Source organism: Carex rostrata, chromosome 1 (genome assembly GCF_964058835.1).
Source record: "Carex rostrata chromosome 1, lpCarRost1.2, whole genome shotgun sequence".
Taxonomy (NCBI): Eukaryota; Viridiplantae; Streptophyta; class Magnoliopsida; order Poales; family Cyperaceae; genus Carex; species Carex rostrata.
Genome location: NC_135918.1, coordinates 1,773,506 through 1,785,481, shown reverse-complemented (window position 1 = coordinate 1,785,481; position 11,976 = coordinate 1,773,506). Strand labels below are relative to the sequence as shown.

At 34.9% G+C, this 11,976-nt stretch overlaps 1 protein-coding gene across 3 annotated transcripts; it reads left to right on the top strand.

The window, feature by feature from the left end:
* The first annotated feature begins 7,587 nt into the window (after window positions 1–7,587).
* On the top strand, window positions 7,588–11,976 carry LOC144551326 (uncharacterized). Of its 3 annotated transcripts, XM_078299269.1 has the most exons (5): window positions 7,588–7,722; window positions 8,014–8,067; window positions 8,647–8,795; window positions 10,489–11,069; window positions 11,620–11,976. In XM_078299269.1, the coding sequence occupies exons 4-5, from the start codon at window positions 10,526–10,528 to the stop codon at window positions 11,784–11,786; spliced, it is 711 nt and encodes a 236-aa protein (XP_078155395.1). In that variant the 5' UTR covers window positions 7,588–7,722; window positions 8,014–8,067; window positions 8,647–8,795; window positions 10,489–10,525; the 3' UTR covers window positions 11,787–11,976. The 3 variants fall into 3 exon arrangements, with proteins under 3 accessions (XP_078155395.1, XP_078155404.1, XP_078155386.1); XM_078299278.1 differs by lacking the exons at window positions 7,588–7,722; window positions 8,014–8,067 and having other exon boundaries at window positions 8,620–8,795; XM_078299260.1 differs by lacking the exons at window positions 7,588–7,722; window positions 8,014–8,067; window positions 8,647–8,795 and having other exon boundaries at window positions 8,899–11,069.

The following is an 11,976-nucleotide window of genomic DNA, read 5'->3' as shown; positions in this document are numbered from 1 at the left end:
GTGCCCGAATGTAGAGACAGGCGGTTTTTCGTATACATCCTTCTAATAATTGGAAAATGGTATTATCACGTCCCCAATTGAGGACATTTTTATTCGTAGCAACTACAAAAAATATAAATTATAATGTGTCCATATAAACTTTGAAATAGTCATTTTTTTCAAAAAAAAAACAACCATAATATCTAATATCTCCACAAAATAATAATAAAATTATCTTATTAATTATTTAACATTTTATTTAATTATTTTAAAAACTAAATTAACCAATAAACCCTTTAATTTTAAATATAGGTTCCATGCCCTTTAATTTTCTTCATCTTCCTATATACTTCACGCTTAATTACTATGGAGGCAACAGTGGATCTAGAGACTCAGAGATAGAAACTCTGCATTTGAAATTTTGTAAGACTTAGTGGTAAATTAAACTTGTGTATATCTCTGGATGGACTTGTGCCTACTTCTGGATCACATGTTGTATCAAGTCAGATTTTTACGTGTTATGCTGTGCTGTGATCAAATTTGGAAGAATGATCACGGCACGTTAGTTACGCTTTGATCACACGTGACTGATTTGTCACGTTTGGTCATATTTAACTCTTTTTTCATAATTTGTGTTAATTTATTCAAGATTCACTATTTGATTAAGATTTAATGGTCATAATTACGCGTGATTCACGTGACCACATGACATGCTGCGATTAAATCTTTCACATGACACGAATGGTTACAGCACGAGACATGGGAGTCGCAATACGTGATCGGCACACATGACGAAAACGTACCGTGCTGTGACGTATCTAGTCACGTCATGACTTTTTAAAATTCTCATCTGCTACTCTACTATTATTCGTCAAGAAAAAAAAGTTGCTCTATTATCAGTAATTTGTGTCTTTTTTTGACTGAAATTATGAATCCGCTAATGCATGGAGGAACTGATAACTGTAAAAATAGTACAAAAAACGACTAGGATTTAGCTAAGGGGAGTGCTATACTGAAGGCACCATTTGAAATTTTGAGAGCTAAGAGAAAATTTTCTCTTTAAATACCGATTTTGTCATTTTGTTCTCTCTCTCATATCTGTCACAATTAATTCTGTTATAATTAATACAAAAGTCAATAATGAAAAAAATAACAAATAAAGTCACTTTGACAGAAATAGAAAGATTACAACTTTGGTAACTCTCTCTCTTTTCTTTATGTGCCCAGTTAATATTGGGCAGTTCCTTTATTAGACTATTACCCTTTAAAACGAACTCATGGTAATAAATTGCATATGCTACAAATTAGTAACATCATGTGAAATTCTGGAAACTAACCTCATATTTTCCATTATTATATCTTCTTGGTAATAACACTATAGACTCTTAATAACATCTTTTGTGAAGGATTTTTTTAGTGCAATTTTTCTCACGGAAAGGAAACTCTTCTTTCTCCTTTCCTTTATTACTTCTTTCCTTCATTAGTTCTTTTATTAATTGATCTTATTAATTGATTAGAGAGAAAAGTGGAAGGACAAAACAGATATTAAGAGAATAAAAATTCTCTTAGCTCTCAAAATCATAATAAATGCTCTCAGTATAGCACTCCCCTTTAGCTAAAGGCCAAAAATCTTAGTTTAAATTGATATTTCAGCGAGATTATGGTTACTTTCATAATTTGTAGGGAAATGCAAAACATGAAGGATTTAGAGCATAAATCGATTGAAATTGAGCACTAATTATTATATTTTTAAAATAATTCAGACATTATTTTCGATTTTTTGAAATAATACTATGCATGTACAAGTTACAACTATATATTTGGTTTTTTCAAAATTAAGCGAAACTATAATCAACTAAAAAAAAAAAAAAAATTTGTCACAAAAACTGGCAAATAACAGTATTTTAAGGGTGAATTGAAAAAGCAGGTTAAATAGACCATCAGATCTGAATTTATTTGGTTAAGGGTTAAAGCCTACACAACAACAAAAAGGTCAAAAAGAAAACAGTAAACATCAAGTTGAGCAGCGTGCCAATTTGATCTGTGCCTTTATATTTGCTATCAGTTGTGTGGAGTGTGTATCCTCTGAGATATCTCAACTTTTGCGTGACCCACGTGTCCGGTGCCTATTCGGGGGTGATGTAGGGGGCCGTATATATGTGCTTTGAGATTCGTGTATAACGCAACTAAACGGTTTGGATTTTCCATAAAGTCGCAAAGTTTGAGATATCTCAGAGGATTCGAATTCCAGTTGTGTGTACCCCGAAATTTGTCTGTCACAAACTCACAATACTCAAAACAAACATGTAAACAAATGTATGAATCAATCAATAAATTTTTCTTTTTCTTATGCACCCACAAAATTTAATTTATTAATTGTAGTGCACTGGTACAAAATGACTAACATGCGCCGACTACCTTTTTCTTAATTAGATAACCTGTATTACCTGGCTAATTGAGCTTCCCTGACAGATATAAATTGCAATGCCTCTGACCAAGTAAATTCGGCGATTTTTATTAATATCCCTAAAACAAATCAAAATTTTAAAAATGCCCCTGCTCCCAATTTTTTTAAAAAAATGCCCTGACCGCCTGGGCTTCGGGCGGCCCAAAAAAGCCTGTGAGGCGCCGGCCCAAATGGCGGCCCACAACACCAGTAAGGCGCCCCCCCATCTGGCGCCCCATAAGGCAAGTGAGGCGCCCCCCCATCTGGCGCCCCACTGCCCAGCTACTAACCCCACCCGTGAGCCGCCCCTCCTCTCTCTCCCCCATTGTTTCTGCCGAAAAAAAGAGGAAAAAAAGAGAAAAAAAGAGAAGAAAGAAGAAGAAAGAAGAAGAAAGAAGCCATTCCGAGCCGACCCCTCTCTGCCTCGCACCACGCTCGTCACTGCCTCGCGCCTCGATTCGCTTCTCTCTCGATCGAACAAGTGAGTTTTCTTTTTTTCGATTCGATTAGGGTTTAGGGTTTCGGTTAAATGTGATTAAATGATGTAATGTGATTCGGTTTTGTTTGATTCGATGTTTAGGGTGAAATGTTAGTAATTAGTTGAATTGATTGAATTGGTCGAATTGGTTCGATTGGATGCTTGAATTAGATGATTGAATTGCTTGATTGCTTGAATTAGATGGTTGAATTGCTTGATTGCTTGAATTAGATGGTTGAATTGCTTGATTGCTTGAATTGGATGCTTGAATTGCTTGAATTGGTGCAATTGCTCGAATTTAGGATTATGATTTATGGTAAAATTGCTTGAATGACATATGGTTGAATTTAGGGTTTGTAGTTGTGAATTGTGATTTTTTTTTAAATTTAGGGTTTATAGTTAAATTTAGGGTTTATGGTTGTCAATTGTGAATTACTTACAAATTTAGGGTTTACACTTCAATTTAGAGTTTATGATTTAAAAATATGCATATTTATTTTTTGAAAATTATTTTTGTGATAGTTTATAAAAAACATGTATATATGAATATAAAAGATTTGAAGTAAAACTAATTATTTTGAAGTATCACAAAAATAATTTTTTATTGTATGCATGCATTTGTTTATAAAAAACATCTATATCTCATTTTTTTTATTGTAAGTAAATTGCATGCATTTGTTTACAAAAAAAAAATGCATGTACATGCAAAATTAATTTTGTAAACAAATTGCATATACACCCAAAAAATAAACCCAGAATTGTATATGCATTTTTTTTTGTAAAGTTTATTTATTTTCAACAAAATTAATTTTTGTAAAATGCGTATGCATGCAATTTACTTACATGCAAAGTGTAAATTAATTGTATATGCATGCAACAAAATTAATTGTATATTTTTGAACATCATATAAATGCAATTTATTTACATACAATTATTTTTGGATTATATACATGCAATTCTTATTAAAAAAAAATTATATAAATTGTATGTTTGCATGTATATGATTTTCAATAAATCTAAAAAAAGTAAACCCAGAATTGTATCCGCAGAGGCGCGTGCAGCCGCACAGGCATGGCAAGGGCGTAGCGGCTCCTAGGTTGTCTCTATCCGGAAGGAGACGAAGATGATGATTGTAGAGTTTTTGTTTATTGTGATATATTTCTGACTGTAGTATTTTGACTATGGGACTGCTGTATTATGTTGACATTACGTTTTTTTATTTTATGTTCATGTTGGTATTATGTTGTTTGCACTTTGCATTTCATTATTATAACACAGTTCAACAATACAATTAAAGTTCAACAATACAATTAAAGTTCAACAATACAATTAAAGTTCAACGATATAATTAAAAGCTTAACAGTATACTTCAAGTAATTACATTCAAACTAAGAAATTATATTCAAGTAATTACAATTTCTTCACTATTTGCGACCCACACTCCCAGCAGACCGCCTGTGACAGGGGCGGTTTGCTAGGGTCCTGACCGCCTGGGCCACGGGCGGTCCACTAGGGATGCTTATTTATTCGTTTTTTCTCTCTCTCTTCTCACTCCAACATCAGTCTACCTTCCACCTCAAAGGCAGAAAGAAGGGAGAAAGCGCTCAAGGCGATTTCGGGCGATTTTCTGGGCGACTACAGCTACAGGTAATTTAAATATTTTTTAAATTATTCTTTAAATATTTTTGGTAATTATTTTTTAAATATTTCTTTTAATTATTTTTAAAATATTTATTTCAATTATTTTTTATATATTTTCTAATTATTTTCTAATTAGCCGTTGATTACTGTACAGTTAGTATTTAATTACGCACATAATTAGCCTTCCTAATCAATTGCTGTCACTTGAAACCCTAGTTATAATGGCACCCAAAGTTGGAAAAAATAGAGGAAGAACTGAAACCGAACGCGAAGCAAAAAGAGCACTCATTAATAATTTTTGGACGGCTAAAGCCTACGCGATGAGGAATTTGGAAAGATTGTTTTCACCCAAAAATAAAGAAGCATTTCTAAGCACTCTTGATCCATCAATTAGAAAAATGCTGATGGAAGGCTGGGTGGACAGGGTCCCTCCACCTGGATGGGGACAGTGCTGCTTATGTGAGCTGAACGGAGATATGGTGGATATGTTCTTCTGTTATAAATGTGGCAAAGCTGTTCATCCCAATTGCATGGACCCGCATGCAGATCTGCTGAACGACGCTCGTCTCACTACGTGGGAGTGTCCTGCGTGCGTCCGTCGGGCTGAGAAAAAAAAGGGAGCAAGCTCCTCGTCTCGTAAGGCTTAGACCCCAATTGTATGTTGTTGTAGTATTTTATGTTTTAACTGTAACGGTTTGTATAATTGATATTTGAACTGGTTGTTGCTGTATGAATTTTATGTTACCTTATTCTATGGACTCGACGGTACTGTATTATTTAGTAATGTATTTGAATTTTAAATTCCTGGATTTATTATGAATTTTAATCCATTTTTCTTCACAAAATTCTTCAAATCAAAATTATAAGATCTATATAAAAAAAAAAAAAAAAAAACCATGGGGCGCCCTTAGGGATGGCGCCTCACTTGCCTTATGGGGCGCCCCAGGGGGTGGCGCCTCACTTGCCTTATGGGGCGCCCCAGGGGGTGGCGCTTCACAGGCTTTTTTGGGCCGCCCGAAGCCCAGGCGGTCAGGGCATTTTTAAAAAAAAATTGGGAGCAGGGGCATTTTTAAAATTTTGATTTGTTTTAGGGATATTAATAAAAATCGCCGAAGTAAATTCCACATGAAAGCCCAAGCCAATATCTCCAAATATATGGCATGTATTTGGATTGAAATTTCAAAAGCAAAAAACATGCTAAGAAATAGGAATGAGAATAAAAAATTTTAAACTAATTTTTACTGTTTATCGTAGGAAAAAAAAACTTTGATCTGAGTGAATTTTTTTTCCCATATGAACAGTAATCTGCCGAACAGGCCTAAGAGAACATGTAGAAAACCATGCACTACTCTCTATCTTTGTTATAACAAGTGGTTTAGTTCATAAAAAATATCCCAACAAAGCACACTAAATCTGCCGCTAGGGAAAACGAGTCAGTTCTCTGATGATTAGGGGTGTGCACACTAAAGTAATATGTCGTTAACTCGTTAGCAGTAAATATAATAGTTAGTGAGTGAGTCTACGGTACTATGCATATTACGGGTTGGTCCGTAATACGGCTCAATATTCGAATTTTCAAAATCCTAACTGTCGATTTGAACCGTTCATTTTGTTCTCCATATTAATATGTGTTTGGAGACCAAATTTTACATTTTTGAAACTTTTTTACTATTTTTTTAGATATTTAGAAAATCACTTGATCTGAAAATTCTAGACCATCCAGAACTGTGATTTTCAATAAATCTAAAAAAATAGTAAAAAAATTTCAAAAAATGTAAAATTTGGTCTCCAAACATATATTAATATGGAGAACAAGATGAATTGTTCGGATCGACCGTTAGAATTTTGAAAAGTCGAATATTGAGCCGTATTAGAGACCAAATCGTAATATGCATAGTACCATAGACTCACTCATAGTTTCATAGTGTCGTACAACATTGAAATTGTTCAATAAATGTAGCAATTACAAACAGTTATAATAAGAAATAATCTTATTTTACCTTCATTCTCTAATCTTTCTTACCAAATTCAAAATTTCACTACAACATTTACTTCAAAGGGAAAAAGGGAGCAAAAAACAAAAAAAAAACAATATTCACTACAACATTGCATTTTCTGTCAATTTTTCAAGAAAACCCCGTTTAACCATCATCTCCTTCAAGTCCTTGCATTTTTGCAGCTGACCAGCATGTTTGAGTAGGTCCATGACCATTTTGTACACCAGGTCCTTGGATTTCAAGCATTTTACCTCCACCATTTTCATTAGAGCACAACAATGGTACTGTCCTTTGCAAAATTTAAATAAAGGAAAGAATAAGGGTATAATGGAAAATAAATAAATTAGATAGTATTTAATTGTGGGTTGTTAATTCAAAGAGTAGATAAAAAAGAAAAATAAGAGTTAAGAGATATATGAGATATAACTAAGAGGAGAGAGGGTAAATAAGAAATTCAATAACTCTTGAAGGGTATATGAGAAATTAATCTAAAAAAAAAAATAATTATGTTGCTTTGCTAAAATTAATTTAATTAATTATGGATTATAAAAAAATTCCTGGCCAAGCTTGTAGGTCTCGCTAGTGTGGAAAAAACGTGCTGTGTCGTGTCATGACTAATACGCTATGACTTTGGTCTCGTGTCATGCCGTGGTCAAGTGAATAGTGATCCGTGCCGTGACTATTCGCGTGCCGTGTCCAAACGTAATCGGACACATTTCTCACGTTTAACTATTTTTCATAAGTTAGTTTATTTATGATTTACCATTTGATTAAGACCTAACGGTTCTAATTATACGTGACTCGCGTGATTACGTGCGGTGCTGTGATCAGATCTTTTACGCTCCATGACTAAAATATCAAGGGTGATCACATCACATAACAGTAACACGTGGTGCTGTTTTGTGACAGAACCGGCTCTGCCGTGTCAATTTTCCCGCGCTAGGTCTCGCGCTCGAGAAAAAAGAGCACTCATCAAAGCAAAAGAAAGGGTATCACTGGAATAAAATTTGAGACATCAAACTTTTTTGCGAGAGAATTGAGGTTCCGATCAGACCCAAACACTTCTCCAATTTTTTTCAGCAAAACTCCTCTTCTCCGCGATTTGTTTCACGTCGAGAAAAACCCTCCGCCTCCACGTCGGCCTCCTCTCCTCCCCGTCCCCAACTTCTCTCCCCAACAGGTTTGCTCTCTCTCTTTTCCTCTTCCCTCCTCTCCTCCCCGTTTTCGTGATCCTCCCTTCCTCTGCGAAATTGTGAATACTGTCCAAGAGGTATTTGTGAAATTTTGATGCAATTACCTTTTGAACAGTACATTTTCTTATCCATTTAGATTTGGGCTTCGAAGAAATCCCTAGAAACTGCTATAATTTGTCCTTGTTACGATTGTTGTAATTTCTAAATTGCTACCAATTTCCTTATTACGTGGCTTTATTTGTCCTTGTACGTAATTGTTTATTTGATTTCTTTTACAGGGATTTGAGGCCCAAGAAACTGCATCATTCCAGTTGAATCTGTCCAATTCGAAGGTTAGTCAAAATTGATTGAATGACTAGACTGACTGTTAAAAGAAAATTTCTATTGAATATATGTTTCTGAGCATACAAATTGATAATTAAAGTTGTAACTGCTATAGTTAAGAATAAAGTTGAAGAGGTTATATGTTGAGTATAGTGCATACAAGGAATTGGTTCAAGAAGACAATTGAATCAGTAATAGTATCAGAAAATTAATTGATCAATGTACACAATCTTATGCCGACAGGCATTGTGGTTGTCAGAAAATCGGGTTAATTTTCTTAGACCGTGCCGTTGCACATTTCAGGCACAATCTCTGTTGGGCTTGAATTATTAAATGTTCAATTTCAGACCGTAATTTTTCCTGTTACCTTGTCCCTGATACAACTGTGAAAGGCTTACTTGTTAATTATTCCTTCCAAAAGGGCTTCCATGTAAATTATAAAAATTGAGGGTGGGTGTATAAGTTTCCCTTGTACAAAGGGCCTTAAGTACTTTTTCCTTTTTTTTTCCATTGCAAATTGAAATAGAAAACCATAATTATAGTGGGGCAAAAGAGTTCACAGGATCCTTCGCTTTTTTCGAATCCAGGATGGGATCGAGGAGAAAAAGGCAGTGCCAGTACGGTCTGATTCGACTGGTTTGGTCAATTCCAGTATGGTTTATCTGATTCTGATCCTGGCTGCTCACCACTACTCAATTCGCCACCGTATCAGACACTACCGAACCTAAAATCAACTGTATGCTTCCTTTATTGTTAAATTGGCTTATTTTAGGTTCATTTAACATACTTTTATTATTCATGTTAGATTTATTAGTTACCTTAGTTATGTATTTTGTTTTATGCAATCTAACTAAACCAATGTGTAATATAATAAAAGATCGGTACTGTTCCCTAACAGCACATACCCCTCAGCTAGGATATTATACCATGATCAATAAAAGACCAGTACCACCTGTTTTCTATCTAAATTTCATTTTGCATTTAAACTTTCAGATCATGTACATTAAAATTGTCTGTTTCTATTAAAACTAATTATATATCAATATTAAGTGATCTTGCAAGCCATATTAAGGTTTTAATTAAGCTTCTTTTTCCTTTAAATTTTCTGTTCTCCTTCATTGTTACAAACAGTTCCTAAGAAAATTCCTATTTTAACTGATCGGCTGGCCTCACACACTACTAATGTACCTCATGCAACAATTCAATCAATTGTTGTTGTACCCAGTACACTTGGTCTTCTTTTTGCTGCTATATTTTGCTAGCTAAGCTAGCATTTTTCAGTAGACTTATCTGCAAAATTGATGGAAATTCAAGGACTTGAGTGCTTAGTGTTACAAATGAAAATACTGTCCTTGTTATAAATGAAATTTATCATCTTTTTGTTGGAACAGTACTTGCATTCTAGTAATTATACAGTTCTAAACCCTCACCTAGCATTTAATTGCACTCAATATTCTTATTCAGCAAATTGTACGAGTATGGCACCAGTACGAACCAGTAATAGAAGGAAAATTCAACTTAAGCTATGAATTATATCACAAACTTCAACCAAACAAGGAATAGCTTAATCCATGACTTTACTTTAGGCCTCAACCAAGGAATAACTTAGGCCTTCTTAAATTTAGGCCTTAACCGAACACCATATAATAATTTATTTTTGGTTCAACTTGGGTGATGGTGAGGTTGGGGGTTTGCTGGGTGTATGTTTAATTAAAATCACGTCTTTTCAGAACACTCATCTAACATCACCTGCTATCGAGCACTGCAGCCCAACACAATTGGTGATGGGCCTTGCCTCTTTTGCAAGAGTTGCAGGTTCAAATCCACGTGAATATAAAAGTGGGGGTGGCAGATCTGAGTTCCCGTGTTTCATTACAATTATCACCTGTTTTCTGGCAAATAGTCGCAATTTTTTTGTTTTAATTGCTGATATCGTAAATTATCTGTGCTCACACATGTTGAATTACTGAGTCTGATATGCAAAACCGTTGAGAATATTAAACATATATTGTTATAAGACAGGAAAACTGTCATCATCCACCCCATCTCTCTAGTTTTCGACATAGTGTGTCTATTATAGGTACCAGGAAAATTGTCTTTTGGCACTAGTTTTGTAATGGTCAATTAGTACTTGTACTTTGTCTTTGTCTAGAAAAATGATGGTGCTCCTACTGGTAGACAGAGAATTAATTATATTAGTTTTCTATATTGTTAGTCTTGACCAAAGCTTCTACGGAGACTTGGGAGCCTTTGGCAGATCCCAAATCACTTAAAAAGTCTTTAATGAAAAAACAATCTTAAAGAAAATGTTAGTGCTGCCTTGTTACCAGTTCACTGCTTGATGGGGCTTGCTGGAACATTGCAGACTACTTGTGAAAATTATTATACTGTTTAACATTTTCTTTTCTCTTATCACGTGGTCTATCCAGGTGAGAGGTAAAAGAAGAAATAAGGCTCTGAAAGAAAATGGGAATATCCAAGTTTGTCGGAACAGCCGCATCTGTTTTCCTTGTACCATCTTTCTTTCTGACAAAAGCTGGCTTGCCACTACTCACCATCCCCTTTCTTTATACCTCCTTCATTCTATTTATAATCACAATTGTCTCTAACACTACCATAAATTTCCCCTTAATCCTGAGCAAAAGCCCCAAAACCGGACAGTTTCCCTTATGGTCAATTATGTTCTTCTCCCCCTTTCTATTACTATCACGATTGTACTATCATTTCAAAAGAATAAAGAGAAGGGATGAGCCCTTGTATAATGAGATATGTGATGAGTTATATCTTGGTGGCTGGCCATGTAGCAAGGGAGACATGCCGCCTGGTGATTTGTCAGTCATTGATTGCACTTGTGAACTCCCACATAGTGGCCTAGTTGACCCAGAAGATTACATATGTATAGGTGCTTTTGACACGCGGGCCCCATTACCATGGCAGATTGAATTTGCAGTTCTATGGGCATGTGCTAAAAGGGACACAGGAAGAAAAATTTACATCCATTGTGCATTTGGTTAGTTCTATGGAATTACAATTCCAAGTCCAACTTTGAATTTCTTGGTGTTACATTTTGTTACTGGACCTAATTATGCCTTTAACGATATGCTGCAATAAGAAATGGCTATGTGTTGGCGAACCCGTATGGTATCATCAGGCACGCTTCAAAGTGTCCTACTATCTACTGGTACTTGTACTAAACCTAGTGGCAAAACCAATTTTTTTTTTCTTGTATTGCCATTGAAACTTCTGTTTGAAATATTTGAGGACCCGTGGTCTGATATTCCCATTTACTAGGACCGACAGTCGTTGATTAGATCCATTAGGTAGAACTGATCATCTGACCCATTTTAAGACAACTTGTTTGTTGTTGGATTGGGATTAGATGATGTTTTCTTGGAACTTTGTGGAACTAATGGTATTTTCTCTTGGATCACACAAGTTTGCACTTGGTAATGAATTCTTGTTGAAAGCTGAAAGAAAACATCTTATTAGCCTAATGATTATATTTTTGTATTCCACACTTCAATGATAAATTGTGTCATTCTTACCTTATCATAATCTAGGCCATGGAAGGAGCGCATGTGTAATGTGCGCACTGCTAGTTGCGTTGGACATAGCTGAAAACTGGAAGGAGGCTGAGAAAATTATTTGCAAAAGGAGGCCTAGAATTAAAATGAATAGGCTTCACAGAAGCACCTTAGAAGAATGGTCCAAAATTAGAGTTTCATAGAACAATATGATGGATATATTCTCACCTCACTAACTCTTCCAATTTTCTTTTACTAGAGCTACAAGGGAAGTTAAGTATTTATTGTAACAAATTTTGCTGACAATTGTAATGTTGGGGCCTCATAGATTTTAATTTTTTTTCCAAGGTTCTGCATTTTTTTTAATATATGCATCAATCACAATTTTGATTA

Coding starts and splice junctions, on each gene's coding strand:
- LOC144551326 (XM_078299269.1), top strand. CDS start 10,526: ATGGGAATATCCAAGTTTGTCGGAACAGCCGCATCTGTTTTCCTTGTA. Junction 11,070..11,619: donor TTACATCCATTGTGCATTTG/GTTAGTTCTATG, acceptor ATCATAATCTAG/GCCATGGAAGGAGCGCATGT.